Source organism: Hyaena hyaena, unplaced genomic scaffold (genome assembly GCF_003009895.1).
Source record: "Hyaena hyaena isolate Hyena2069 unplaced genomic scaffold, ASM300989v1 scaffold_421, whole genome shotgun sequence".
Taxonomy (NCBI): domain Eukaryota; kingdom Metazoa; phylum Chordata; class Mammalia; order Carnivora; family Hyaenidae; genus Hyaena; species Hyaena hyaena.
In genome coordinates, this window is record NW_024081057.1 from 94,658 (window position 1) to 108,108 (window position 13,451).

Sequence of the window (13,451 nt, forward strand, 5' to 3'; positions counted from 1 at the left end):
GGGGCAGACTTGGAGAAATGGTCCCCCTAGGCTGACCTCTTCTTTCCAAATCTCCAGTGGGATGGCTCTGGGGACCGAAGGTCTGGGGGAGCAGGGGGTCTACCTCTGCGCCCTGCCAGTAACTGTGGGCACTTGCAAAGCTCTCCCTTAGTGCCAGCCACTGCTCTGAGTGTTGCACACATAGCCTCAATCTTCACAACCACCTCGGTAGGAAGGTATAATTATTACCTCCGTTGTATAGGGAGGCACAGAGAGGTTCAGCCACTTGCCCAAGATCACTCCGTTTGTAATTGGAAGAGCTGGGGTTCGAACCCAGGAAATCTGCCTCTAGGATCTACTCTGCCCCGTTATTAATAACAAGTATAAGCAAAGCTGCCACTTGACTAGTGCCTCCTGTGTGCCTGGGGCTCAGTTCCTCACAGCAAGCCTGGGACTTGGGCACTGATGGTCTGCACATTTCTCATTTCATAGATGAGTAAACCCGGGCTTAGCAGGCGGCCTAGCGGGAGACGACTTCACAATCTCACAGATGCTAGGTCTACCTAAATCCAAAGAGTTCCCTCTACTCAGCCTCTTTGGGGGCGTCTTTGACTCACTGTGTACCACTGGGAAAGCACATTTCTTTTCAGAGCCTCAGTTTCCCTATGTCTTAGGTCTTCTACTCCTGGCCTCCCTGCTCCAGCGAGTGACAGAGTGGGTGGGATTGGACTGTGGTGCTGTGGGAGTGAGGGTCTCGGATGCTCAGGGCCTTTCCCTGCCCCCACCGTGTACTCTCTCGCCCCCTCCCCCAGCCCCTCGCAGAAGTCGCCAATCTTTTTTGTCACACAGCGCCCCCTCCATTGGTGAGTTGGGCCGGAGAGGTGCTGGCTGCAGAAGGTCGCTGCTGCATCACCCAGAGGTCAGCTAGCCTGGGTAGAGAAGGCCCAGCTCAGATTTGGGGAAGGGCCGAAGCGCCCAGAAGCCACGTGCTCCGGGCAGTTCCGCTGCGAGCGGACCGTCCTCTGGGGGAAAAGAAGCGCCCCGGACTTGAGGAGGGGGCGGGGAGGGGGAGCCTGAGGAGGCAGGTTCTGGACAGAAGGGGTGGGAGTGGGGGGAGGCAGAGAGGACGCGGACAAAGGAGGCGGCCGGCAGCCCAGCTGTTTTGAAAAATGCTTCCTGTTTCTTTAAAGGCGCTCGCGGCTCGGGCGGCCGGGGCTGGGGAGGCGGCGGCGGCGGGAGCTGCCTCCTCTCCGGGCGGCGGCGCTGACTGATCTCGCGAACTGGGCTTCTGTGTAAACTGAGGCTAAACAAACACAGATGGAGCGCAGCGGGCGTTCTCCAGAAATGCTGGCAAGGCGGCAGCGACTTCAGATGACACTCTGAGCGCTCCGGGAACGGACAGCCCGGCGGCTTCGCGGAGCCGGCGGCGCAGCTGCCCCGGGCGAGGGGGAGAGAGGGAGGGAGGAGGGCGGGCGCAAGAAGGGGGAGAGCCCGAGACTCCCAGGCGCTGAGCGCGGCGGCCGCCCGGGCAGAGCCGGCGCGCAGCGTGCAGAGCGAGCGCGGCGGGCGCGCGGCCCGGGCAGCCCCACGCCCCTGCCTCTCGCGCTGCCCGCACCATGAAGCACATCCCCGTTCTCGAGGACGGGCCGTGGAAGACCGTGTGCGTGAAGGAGCTGAACGGCCTCAAGAAGCTCAAGCGGAAAGGCAAGGAGCCGGCGCGGCGCGCGAACGGCTATAAAACTTTCCGATTGGACTTGGAAGCGCCCGAGCACGGCGCCACCGCCACCAACGGGCTGCGCGACAGGACCCAGAGGCTGCAGCCGGTCGCGGCCCCGGTACCAGCCCCGGTGGCGCCGGCTGTTCCTTCAGGTGGGGGTGCGGACCCAGCCGGGGAGCGCCGGGGCGCCCGGGCGCCGGAGGTCTCGGACGCGCGGAAACGCGGCTTTGCCCTGGGCGCAGTGGGGCCGGGACTCCCCACGCCGCCACCGCCGCCGCCACCGCCGCCGCCGCCGCCGGCTCCCGCGTCCCAGGGCCAAGTACCTGGGGTTCCTGAGGCGCAGCCTTTCCGGGAGCCCGGCCTGCGTCCCCGCATCTTGCTGTGCGCACCTCCTGCACGCCCCACGCCGTCGGCGCCCCCTGCGCCCCCGGAGTCTTCTGCGCGCCCGGCGCCCCCCACGCGCCCGGGGGAAAGTTCTTACTCGTCAATTTCACACGTAATTTACAATAACCACCAGGATTCCTCCGCGTCGCCTAGGAAACGGCCGGGCGAAGCGACCACTGCCGCCTCGGAGATCAAAGCCCTACAGCAGACCCGGAGGCTCCTAGCGAACGCCAGGGAGCGGACGCGGGTGCACACGATCAGCGCAGCCTTCGAGGCGCTCAGGAAGCAGGTACCGGCTCTCAGCTGCACACCCACACTGCGCCCGGGGGATGGTTGCCGGAGTGGGTGGGTGAGTGGCGGCGAGATTGTAGGGATGATGAGTGTGTGTGTGAGGCGCATATTGTTCCCGCCCTGTCAGCCCCAGGGCTCAGACAAATTTGAGCCCTTCTAGGGCAGTAACCTTTGTCACAGCGTTGTTACGGATCTTAGCTTGCAAAGTGAAGGCAAAGGTTCGAGAGCTCTGGCCCAGGCACGCCCCGGTTCTTCCCCCAGCCCCCAGGGTGACCCTGTCTGCGCATCTGACTTCAGCCCTCATAGTTCACTTTTATGGCAGCGAGTTATTTGTCTCCCCGGGTCCCTTGGGCACAGTGGGGAGTGGAGAGAGGGAATGTGGGAATCTGTCTCCAGCTAGGAAGAGTGGGGAAGACCCTTCCTCTTCGGGCATTTAGCTGGTCTGGGTCTTCGGAGGCCCAGATGCTGTGGAGGAGTAGACCTAGTTTTGCTAGCGACTCTTCAGCCCCTGCCTCCCAAAAGGGATACCCCTGCACTCGGGCCGCTTTGGGGTTCTGCGCCCCTTTCCCTGGTATCCTTAACCATCTGGGTACAAGCCTGCGTCCCCGCCCCAGGGGGCAGCCTCAGGAATGGGCTGGTGAGAGCCCTCCCAGGGGATACCCTCCGCTGCTCCCCTTTACCCCATGGTGAAGCAGGTAGGTCTACTGAGGGGACTGGATGGTTGAGGGACCTTCAGAGCCTAGTTCTGAGGTGGGTCAAGGGCTTCTCAGTTTGGGGCTGGCGGGCACTGCCCTAACCAGCGTCCTCTGGGGGGATGAGTGAAGAAGAACATTTGTCAGAGAATTACCCTTAGTGGGGAGGGGCAGTTTTGCAATGGCACTTTTAAACAAGGGCTGGGACTGCCCTGGGGTTCTGGACTTATGGTTTTCTTAGAGAGAAGGGAGATCTAAGAAGAGGCTAGTAAGTGCCCCCAGTCCCCGGCCCCACAAGGCATGGGGAACGATTGGAGGTGGATGTGACTGGTTTAGATGTTTTTGCTTACTCTATAGCTGATTTCTTGTGTGCCTCCAAGAAAGTAACTCAACCTCTCTGGGCTTTAGCCAATGACAAAACATCTTAGAAAACATGATCTTCTTTTGGGATCCCACTCTCTTCCTCCTCTTGTGGGCAGAGTAGACTGGTACATGTGTCCGTTCATTGGAAGGGAATTGAGCTCCAGAGAGAAGGGAGGCTCTACAACTTGAGCCGAAGCGTCTTGCTTGGGCTTGGGTAAGATGCATGGTCAGTGAGGTGGCCAGCCACACCGGTTGGGACCCTGGGCAGTGGGCGCAGTGGAACATTCAGGCTTATTCTTGGATAGCACCTCTGTGTCTGAATGCCTGGGGAGGGTGGCAGCATGTAGAGCATCCTACAACCCACCCCAAGGACAGAAGAATGACAGAAGGCAGAAAGAAGCCTGTCTGCTTGCCTACCTTGCAGCTAGGGAGACTCTCCCAAATGGGGGAGGCTACGTGCCCAGAGCATCACAGCCGGTGAGTAGCAGGGCAGGGCTGTCAGTTCCTTTGACTGCCAGTTCAAGTCCCCTTTTGCTCCTCTGGCTGCCTCTTTCATTTCTGCGAAAGTATTCTTGGTCTCTGTGTACTCAGCTACATTGCGTTCAGTGGTTTTTAACTTCTTTCAGTAATATTCCATCTTGTTTGATCTGAACACCCTGTCAGGCTGAATTAGCCCATTCAACGGAATGGAAAACTGAGGCCTGGAGAAGGAAGGAAGGAGACTTGTCCAAGATCACCTAGTGGGTTAAGGAAGATGACAGCAGTTTCTGGAATGCCTGCCTGGCCAGATGCTTTCCACAGTGCCATCTTAGTACCAGTGTCTTGTTTATTCACAATCAGAAGCTGGTTGACACATGGTTGAGTCTGAGATGAGATTATTTGAATACTGGTCCCTTTTTGCTTCTACGCTTCCTGCAGAGAAGTTCAACATAAAAAGGACAGATTCAGGGACATACCTGTGTCTATATAATGATCATTACATGTGTCCAAGAGCACACACAAATACATGGTCACAGAGGTGCCTGCTCCAGTTTGACCCCTCCTTGCTCAAACCCTTCTGTCCCTTCCCTAGAATGCTGCTAGGCCATAGAGGGCATCTGCCTATTGTCTGGGAGGGAAGGAAATACGGCAAGGGCACTTGTGGTCTCAGAGCCAGGGGCTGAGGCCACACCCACCACGGCACTCATCTGATGGAGAAAGTCCTGTGTCCTGAAGGAGTTCTTTCCTCCTCTGGGCCTCAGTCCCCCACATGTAAAAGGTGCGTGCAGCCACATCCCAGTCCAGACACTCCAGTCCAGACAGGCTGTAGCTCTGGATCTAGGCTCGGGTTTAACTGTTTGAAAGGGGCCCTTGGCAAAGGAGGGAAAGGGAGGAGGATGGTTTTGCCAGAAATGAGGGCTTGGCCATCACAGCACCGAGATCAGTTCTGGGACTGTGGCTCTGATCTGCGGTTTTGTTTCCCTGAGCAGCTTCCTGGTCTGGCTAACTGAGCGCTGGGTAAGGGGTCCAGAGGCTCCCTCTGGGTTTGAATCATGCCTCTGCTGCAGGCTTTCTGTGTGATCATGGAAAGTCACTTTCCCTCTCTGGGCTTCAGTCGCTAAAGCTGGAAAATGGTGATAAGGCTTTCCCCACCTTCCCACCCCCATAGCTTCTTCACAAAGAGCAAATGAAGAAAGGAATGGGCTGTAGGAGGAATGAACAATCCTTGAGCATTTATAGTGTCTTCAGTGCCAGGCAAAGCCTTGAGACGTATGGAATAAATATTCTATAATTATTTTACTTAACAAATTTTAACATTTATTCATTTTTGAAAGAGACAGAGACAGAGCGTGAGTGGGGGAGGGCAGAGAGAGAGGGAGGCACAGAATCTGAAACAGGCTTCAGGCTCTGGGCTGTCAGCACAGAGCCCAATGCGGGACTTTAACTCATGAACCTAGAGATCATGACCTGAGCCGAAGTTGGACACTTAACCCAGTGAGCCACCCAGACTCCCCAATAATCATTTTAATAACAATGATAGAAGCTACCATTTTTCATGTTTGCTTTGGGTTGAGCACTGGGCTAAGCATATTATGTGTATTAGTTCATTTAATGGAATAGGTAGTATTATTATCCTCTCCCCATTTCACAGATAGTGAAACTGAGGTTCAGAGAGCTTATGTGAGTTGGCCGAGGTCGCAGCCTTCTGCCACCACATGGGGCCTTGCGGGTTTGTAACGCACGTCTCCTTGGCGTACAGTCATTAAATTCGCGTGTGCTGGTGCCTCCTTGGCATGGTGCAGGCACAACCTGCATAGCTGTGTGCCAATGTCACTGCAGGGCCGGGATTCAGATCAGAGTCAGTGAGTCACTCCAGTGCCCAGGCTTCTGAGAGCTCTGCTTCTCAGGCTCTTGAAAGCCCTGGAGCTGTCCACCCTCAGCACCAGGAAGCCTTCTGTTTGGCCCAGCCCACTCTGCTCTTAACCAGAAAGGGAAGTGGGGGCAGCTGCTTGGCCAAGGAAGTGCAGGTGGGAAGAGGCCCTCTGGTCTTGGTGGGGGTGTGTGTGTGTGCGGGGCAGATGGTCAGGCCACAGCACATGCCACCAGCCCAGCTGCATAGGGCCCTCCCTGCCGCCTCCTGTGAAGGCCATGTGTGCACAGCTGGGCCTGGCCCGTGTGCAGGGCTGCTCGGGGCCAGGTGGGAGGGGGTCAGAAGGAAAGCCTGGCCTTGCTGGGTGAGTGAGGGGAGAGGCCAGAGTTCTGGCCTCCGCCTCCCAGCAGAACGTTGGGACAGCTGGTGTGCGTGCAGATTTCCTCTCTCCCGTCAAAACTTGAAGCCCCTCAGCCTTGACGGAGGAATGGCAGCCTTACAGGGCAGAGGCCTGGGTTGGCAGTGGGGAGCCCTCAGAGCCTGCCGAGGTACCTCTTCATGAACGGGGTGCCAAGCAAGTTGGGCCTGGGGCCCCTTCCCTGCTGTCTCCCAGGGGAGCCTCTCCGAGTGAACTCACAGTGGACGGTGAGGGGGCATTGGCTGGTGTCCCCAACCCTTAGTCCCCACCCCATAGGATGCCAGGGGCTGTGACCCCACAGCAGCCAGTGCACACCTTCTCAGGGAATGGGGGGCAAGCTAGCTTTGGGGACTCCATCCACATGGTTAAGGGGTGACAGAGGGCTTTACTCTGCCTCCTCATGACCATGGTCACCAGGTGGCTGTCTATTAAGCCTCATTGCACTGGGCAAACCTGAGCCTGTTGCACATCACTACTGCCATCTTCCCATTTTATAGATGAGAGCACTACAGAGAGGTTAAGTGAGTGACCAGGACTTGTACCCAGGTCTGTCTAGCCCTGGGGCCGTGGCTCTTAACTACTAAGGCCCAGGTTCTCAGGGTCCAGCCTCACGGCTGGGTGGAAAGGGGATTTTAGAGAACCTATTGCCCTAGAACTTGACAAGGACCTCGCACAGCCCTGCACCACGTGGATTCACCCCAGGCAGCCAGCACTCACTGAGCGATTAGAGAATAGTTTCAGATGCAGTCGAGCTCAGAGACATGGTGATATTGGAGCTCTGTTGATGCAGGAGTCCCAATGGGCTACCCGAAGGGCATCCTGGGCTGGGTCTGGAGAGGGGGAGGGCTTTGAGGACTTCCCTGCAGGGACTGGTAGGTCCTTGGCTTTGTTTCTCTGTAGCAGCTTCCTATATTTGCCTACTGGGCTCCCACTCTGAGGCAGTGGTATTTTGATGATCATGTTGTTGGTGAGGAAACTGAGGTCCTTTAAGGTTACGGAACTACCTAAGGTCACATTGGACGGCCAGGAGTAGAGCCGGGTCCTCAGGCTCCCAGGCCAGTGCCCTTTCCACCTTCTCCTGCTTCCCAGAGCCAAGCGAGTCTGGCTTCGGGTGGGTGGGATGGAATGCTTCAGGGGAGGGGCATAGGGGACCTTGTGAAAATCCCCACCCCTGGTCCTCTGAAGCTTGAGAATCCTGATGGAGTGAGCACGAGGCAGGTGCTTTACTTTCCTGGAAGTTGGGCATCTGTCAGGAGTTGAAGCCAAGTGACCCCGCTGTCTCCTGTGCCCTGTGTCCTCTGACCAGGGTTGCAGACAGCTGCTGAGGGGTTCCCCTGCAGATGGTGGGGTTGCTGGTAATGCAAAAGGCTAAGGTCCCTTGGGATTATCAGTCCAGAACTCTCCATCCCCAGCTCAGAAGGGTGGACTGCCTGTCCCCTAACCTTTGGCTGTAAAGGCTCATCCAAATCCTCAACGAATTGCTTCTGGCTCATTGGAAGGAGCCCAGTAGCTGAGGCATCAGATGCTTCTCTGTAAAGTGGAAGCGATCATTTCTACCTCACTTTTTAAAGATAAATATAGGCATTGTATTGAAACTATAGATGAATAAAGTTTAAAGATAAATATAGGCACTGTCTCAAAAATACCCTTAGTAGATCACAGTAAACAGCAAGAGGTGGCCGGTCCCCACAATCATGTGGAGTCCCCAGGCATCGTTATCCATGCTCTCCAGGTGAGGGAACTGAGGCTCAGAGAGGTGAAGCCACGGATAAGTGTCTGCGACTCAGACTGGCTCTTTCCACCCTACCTCCGCCTCCCAGAACTAGGACCTGCTGCTAGACTCTTTGCAGGGGCCAGGCCAGGCCAGGGTGCTTCTGAAAAGGCTTCTGGGGCCAAGGAGCTGCATCCTGGGGCTTAAAAATTCCAGGAGGGTCTGAAATTAGCCAAGTGAGCTGAGGAACACCTCCCTCCAGGGGAGGGGAAGAGGAAGAGTGAGCTACCCCAAAAGTGCCCTTGGTGTCCAATATAGGGCCACCTGTGGCAGAGGGAGCCTGGGGAGCTCAGGGGCCTTTATTTTGGGGAAGGTTTTAAAGGGGACAGACAACCTGCAAACTGCTCCCATAGCGCCAGATATACAACTAGATAGATGGTTTCCTTGTCAGATCTGGATTTTGATAGAAACAATGGGACAGAGTGACACAACTGGCCCCGAGCCTGGCACGGTAGCCCCTAAGTTGGTCTCGGCCTCATCGGTTGCTCTGGAACCCTGCAGTGTCCCTGGAGCCCTATGTGCAGCTCCTTCCTGCGATCCCTGCTCCCCGCTGGCAGGAAAGCCCGTCTGTTCAGGGCCCAAGAGCTCAATGAGCTGGGTAACTCCCAGCACGGCTCCTGGGTGAAAACAACAGCAGGGACCTGTGTCCCTGGAGTTGCGCCCAGTGCCCAAAGGCCTCTGCCAGATAGGCACTCCCTCCTGGGGTGCAGAGGACCCAGAGCTGCTGGGCTGGCTTTTGAGATTCCCCCCCTCCCACCTGATCCCGGGAATGTTTCTGTCCCACAGACCTTGTTTATTTGTTCAGGCTGATAGAGCAGGATTCTCTGGCCTCTGGTTGGGAACAGGCAAAGTGCATTATTCTGCTGGCCTTTCTTGGATGGGTTTGGAGCCACAGCCAGGGCCGGGTGTGGGAGGTGGGAAGGGCGAGTGCACAGGAGGCTGGCATTCTGTCTGTCACCAAGCTGCTGCTCCTACAGTTTGCCAGCCTGGTGAGGGATAACTCCTTGGCGGCTGGAAGATTTCAGAAGGAGACAGCAAACCTTGCCTCTGGGGTGGGTGCCGTTTCAGGACCCCGGGTGGTGGGGGATGAGCCAGCTGCTCCGGAGCCCCTCTTTGGAGAGGTTCTGAAGTCATAACTCACTGACTTGTATCAGGCCTTACTCTGTGGGGTGCACCCATCATCTCACTTAGACCTACCCTGCTGGGAGGGCAGTCCTGGGGGCATCTGAAGAGGAAACCCAGGCTTGGAAAGGTGATGTCACTCACTGAGGCTCTTACAGCTGCGGAGAGCTAGTGTCAGGAGTTGAACCCAGATGACCAAAAGGGACGTGTGCTTCAGCTCTACGCTGAATAGCTAAATCTCCATCCTCAGAGAGAGGGAAGGGTTTTGGACCCACTTCTGAACCTTCTGGAGACACCTGATGAACATGGAGGTAGATCATTCATGTATTCCTTCATTCCCTCATTCAGCAAATGCTTTTGAGAGCCTGTTTATGGCTGAGGCCTGCGATAGGTCCTGCAGACATGGGCCTTCCTCCAACGGCTCACTGGGAGACTGGCCATTAAATGAGTTACGATAGTCGTGAGTTAGAGCATGTTAAGGGGAGGTGCTCCCTTGTGCACTCCTCTCCTTGCGCCCTGGCTTAGGGTTGGGTAGGAAAGGTCAGAGAGAGCTCCTGGACAGGGTGAGGTTTCAAGTAAGATCAAAATAGATGATGCACTTAGAGTCCCCATCTGAGGCGACTGTCTTCTTCATGTTTTCTCAGTCGCTGCACCACTGACAGTTTGGGCGAGACAACTCTTATTTGGTGGGGGCCTTAGAGGACTCTGGGCATTGCAGGCTGTTTAGCAGCAACCTTGGCCTCTACCCAGGAGGAGTCAGGGGCACCTCCCCTCCACTGCTCCCCAAGATGGACAGGTAGGTATGTCTTGCAGACATTGCCCATAGTCCCCTGAGGGACACAGTCATCCCCCAGTTGAGAACCACTGGCCCGGAACAGTGCCTGGCATATGGGGAGTACTTACCAAACACTCGTCGGATGGACATGCTGGGGTGATCCCCTCCGTGAGATGGGGGTTAATCAGTACCAGAAGTGGTAGTAGGGGTGGCTGCTGGGTAGAGATCCTGGAGAGCCAGAGAGCAGAGGAGACCAGTGCCCTGGATGCTGGGTCAGTACGTTTCAGCCGTGTAGGTGAACAGTGCGTCAGAGGGGCAGTGGGCTGTATCAGCACCGGTCAGGTGGACCTTGTGGTCATTTGCATGTCACAGTGCAGAGCTCAGCTGTAGTCTTCGTCACCCTTTGCTCACACAGGACAACATTAGAAAGGTAGAGGTTCGATCTCATCACACCGTACAAACCCGTGTGCCATTAGCGAGCGTGTACTTGGCAATGGGTCACTGACAAGCATGTCTGGTTGGGGCTGTAAGTATTTATTGTGCACCTGTTATATGCCCAGCAAGACCTCTGGCCCAGAGGGCATAAGGAGAGAGAGAAGAGAAAAAGAAAGCCAACCATATATGTGCCCTCCCAGCTAAGCACTGACTCTTGCCTTCGTGTACGTTCTCAGAGCCCTGGGTACCTAATCCCATTATGACGTGGTAACGCGACTCTTGAGCCTAAGTTCTCTGAAGCCAGGAATTGAGTTATTGTTCGTAGTTGGGCCCCCAAGTGTCCAGCCAAACAAGTGTCACTGCGTGAGTGAAGGAATGGAATGTCGGAGTGGATAACTGTATCCGGTCTCTCAGAGACACTCCTTCGGGAAGCTGGAGGACAGAGCTCCATCACAGCAGGAACTCATATGCTTCCTTCCTATTGCCTGGTGGGCATGAGCTGAGCCTCAGTTTCTTCCCCTACAAAATGGGAACGTGGATGCCTCCCGGCGTTTGTGAGTGGATGAGTTGGGATGTGCGTGTGGGGAATAGCAGGTGCTTCGAAAATAAAATCCATGTCAAGGGATTAGACAGGCCACCTCTGCTGCCCGGCAGTCCCCTCTCAGGTGGTGGGACATCACTGTGAGAGGCCCTACATTGGTCTGGCCGGGGTGCCCTGCTGGGCCTTCTCAGCACAGAGACCCCCGGCAGCCCTTCCTGATGCCATCTCAACCCCCAGGTGCCGTGTTACTCGTATGGGCAGAAGCTGTCCAAGCTGGCCATCCTGAGGATCGCCTGTAACTACATCCTGTCCCTGGCGCGGCTGGCCGACCTCGACTACAGTGCCGACCACAGCAACCTCAGCTTCTCCGAGTGTGTGCAGCGCTGCACTCGCACCCTGCAGGCCGAGGGGCGTGCCAAGAAGCGCAAGGTAGGTGCCGGCCACCTGGGCAGCAGCCTCCGGAGGGGAATGGGAGAGGTGGGAAGAGAAATCGGGCCGCCCCACTCTCACCCAGGCTTCTAAGTGGCCCAGCGAAATCAGCCTCTTAGAGGTTTGCTGGGGGTGGCTCCAGCTTCGGAGCTCCTCATGCCCCTGGGATCATGGGGGTGACGGTACTACCGGTAATAGGGCTGGTGGGTACCTTGGACAGTCACCCTGGGCCTCCGGGCCTGGGTTTGCTCACTTACTGTGGAAGATAGTGTATCTGAAGCTCTTTCTGGCTCTATGTGCTCTGGTGCTGGTGTGCCCACACGGCCCCTGATACATTTGTATCAGAGTGAGATCCTCTGAGCAGGGTGACAGCCCGGGAGAGCCCTTTGACATGTTTTGGGAGTGTGATTTGGCCCGTGGATTACCTGAGGCTGTGTGTTATGGCGAGTGATATTTGTGATTCATTCATTCATTCTGAAGAGCTTTGCCGAGCCCCGGCCGTATACCAAGCGTGCTGGGCAGGGGCTATAACAATGACAGACATACGGTCCCAGGCCCCATGAAGCTCACAGCATGGTCAGAGTAACCCTCCTGCCAGTAGATATGAATGGTATGGGATGGCAAGGTGCTCTCGGAGGTCTCTGCTAAGGGTAGTGGAAGGCCAGGCAGAGGAGGGACAGGTTACCTCTCCTGCCCAAGGGAGTTTGAAAGGGCATCTTAGTGTAAGTGGTATTTGATCTGGGATCAGAAAGACAACCAAGAGGTCAGCAGGAAGATGAAACATGGAACAGCATCCAAGACAGAGGGAACAGCCTCTACAAAACTTGATGTATTTAAAGACATGTGTGCAAGAGAAAAGGTGGTGGGCACAGCTGTGGTCTCTGAATAGCCTGTGCTTCCAGCCTTTCCAACTGGGGGGCAGGGCCAGGCAGTCCTGAGCAAGGCTTGTGACAAACCTCTGGATGTCTGTTCTTATGAGGCTAGGGGAAGAGACACAGAGGGTGGGGCCCAGGCTGTGTCCACAAGGAGGGTGGAGGCTGTGAGAGATGTCCGGCTGCCCTGGGTGCCATCCAGGGGTGGGGAGGGTGGGGAAGCCCGGTGACTGGCATCCTCCATCCTTCCTTCTGCCTCCTCCGTCCTTCCTGACCTGCCTCTCCCTCTCATGCCTGACGTTCCTACTTCAGCCCTCCTTTCCAGCAGGCTCCTCTCTGGGTTCTCCAGGTTTCCCAGAGGCCTCTGGGCCCAGAGCCAGGGACTCCCTCCCACCCCCCGGACTCTCCTGCGGAGGGCCACGCACGTCCTTACCGCCAGCCGCTGCTGCAGTAATTGTACGTTGCATTACTGGGAGTGATTTAACATGGACCAATTAGATGAAATCCTCATCAAGTGGGTGAGAGAGGAAGCGCCACTGGCTGCTGGCAGGGTGGCTTTCCTCTGGAAAGTGACACGGGTAAATTAAGGGCGTGATTGATGGCTTCATGCAGGGCTCTGTGACAAAGGAGGTTTGTAAACTCTGGGTGAACTTCCAGTGGCATTTGGGCGGTCTGGAGGTGTGGATGGGCAGGGTGGCCAGGCGCCATTTGCTCCAAATCCACCCCTCATCCTCTCACCTCCCCCACAAAGTACCCCCATGCAGCAAGAAAGGAGTGCTGAGGCCCCCTCTCTTCCCTGTTCCTTGATTGGAGCAGACCCTGTCCTGGGCTGCAGAAGACAGAAGGGGATGGGGTGAAGGTGCCCAGTAGAGATGAGCTTTTGGCTTCCCCTGAAATCACTGCAAATCTAAGACACCTTAGAGGCCATCCGCTCCAACTCTCCCATCGTCCAGATTGGGAGACTGAGGTGGCAGACTGTGGTTCAGGGAGTCAAAGAACCCTGAGTTCACAGTCACCTACCAGCTGTGTCATCTTGGACCCGTTTCTTAACCCCTTTGAACCTCAGTTCTCTCGCTGATAAATGGGCCCAGTGGGAACATCATCAGTGATTTCTCAAGCCCTTTCTAGCCTGTGTCCACGCAGGGGTCATTCCTCACCTCAGAAGAGCATGGGGCCGCTTGCATCTGTCCGTGGACTGCTACCTCCCAAGGGCTGTGTCTGCACAGAGGACTTGGATGGACAGGGTCCTGGAGTTGCCGGGACAGCTGAGGACTTCTCCAGTCCCAGCGTTGTGCCCTGGCAGGTAGGGGGT

The 13,451-nt window shown here is 56.4% G+C and overlaps 1 protein-coding gene across 1 annotated transcript in view; it reads left to right on the top strand.

The window, feature by feature from the left end:
- Positions 1-1,581: 1,581 nt before the first annotated feature.
- The window catches only part of ATOH8 (atonal bHLH transcription factor 8), a 30,761-nt gene continuing 18,891 nt past the window's right edge, over positions 1,582-13,451 (top strand). The window contains exons 1-2 of the mRNA XM_039252643.1: positions 1,582-2,369; positions 11,076-11,267. Coding sequence (XP_039108574.1) covers positions 1,596-2,369; positions 11,076-11,267 — 966 coding nt within the window. The 5' untranslated portion in view covers positions 1,582-1,595. The remainder of the gene's footprint in view (positions 2,370-11,075; positions 11,268-13,451) is intronic.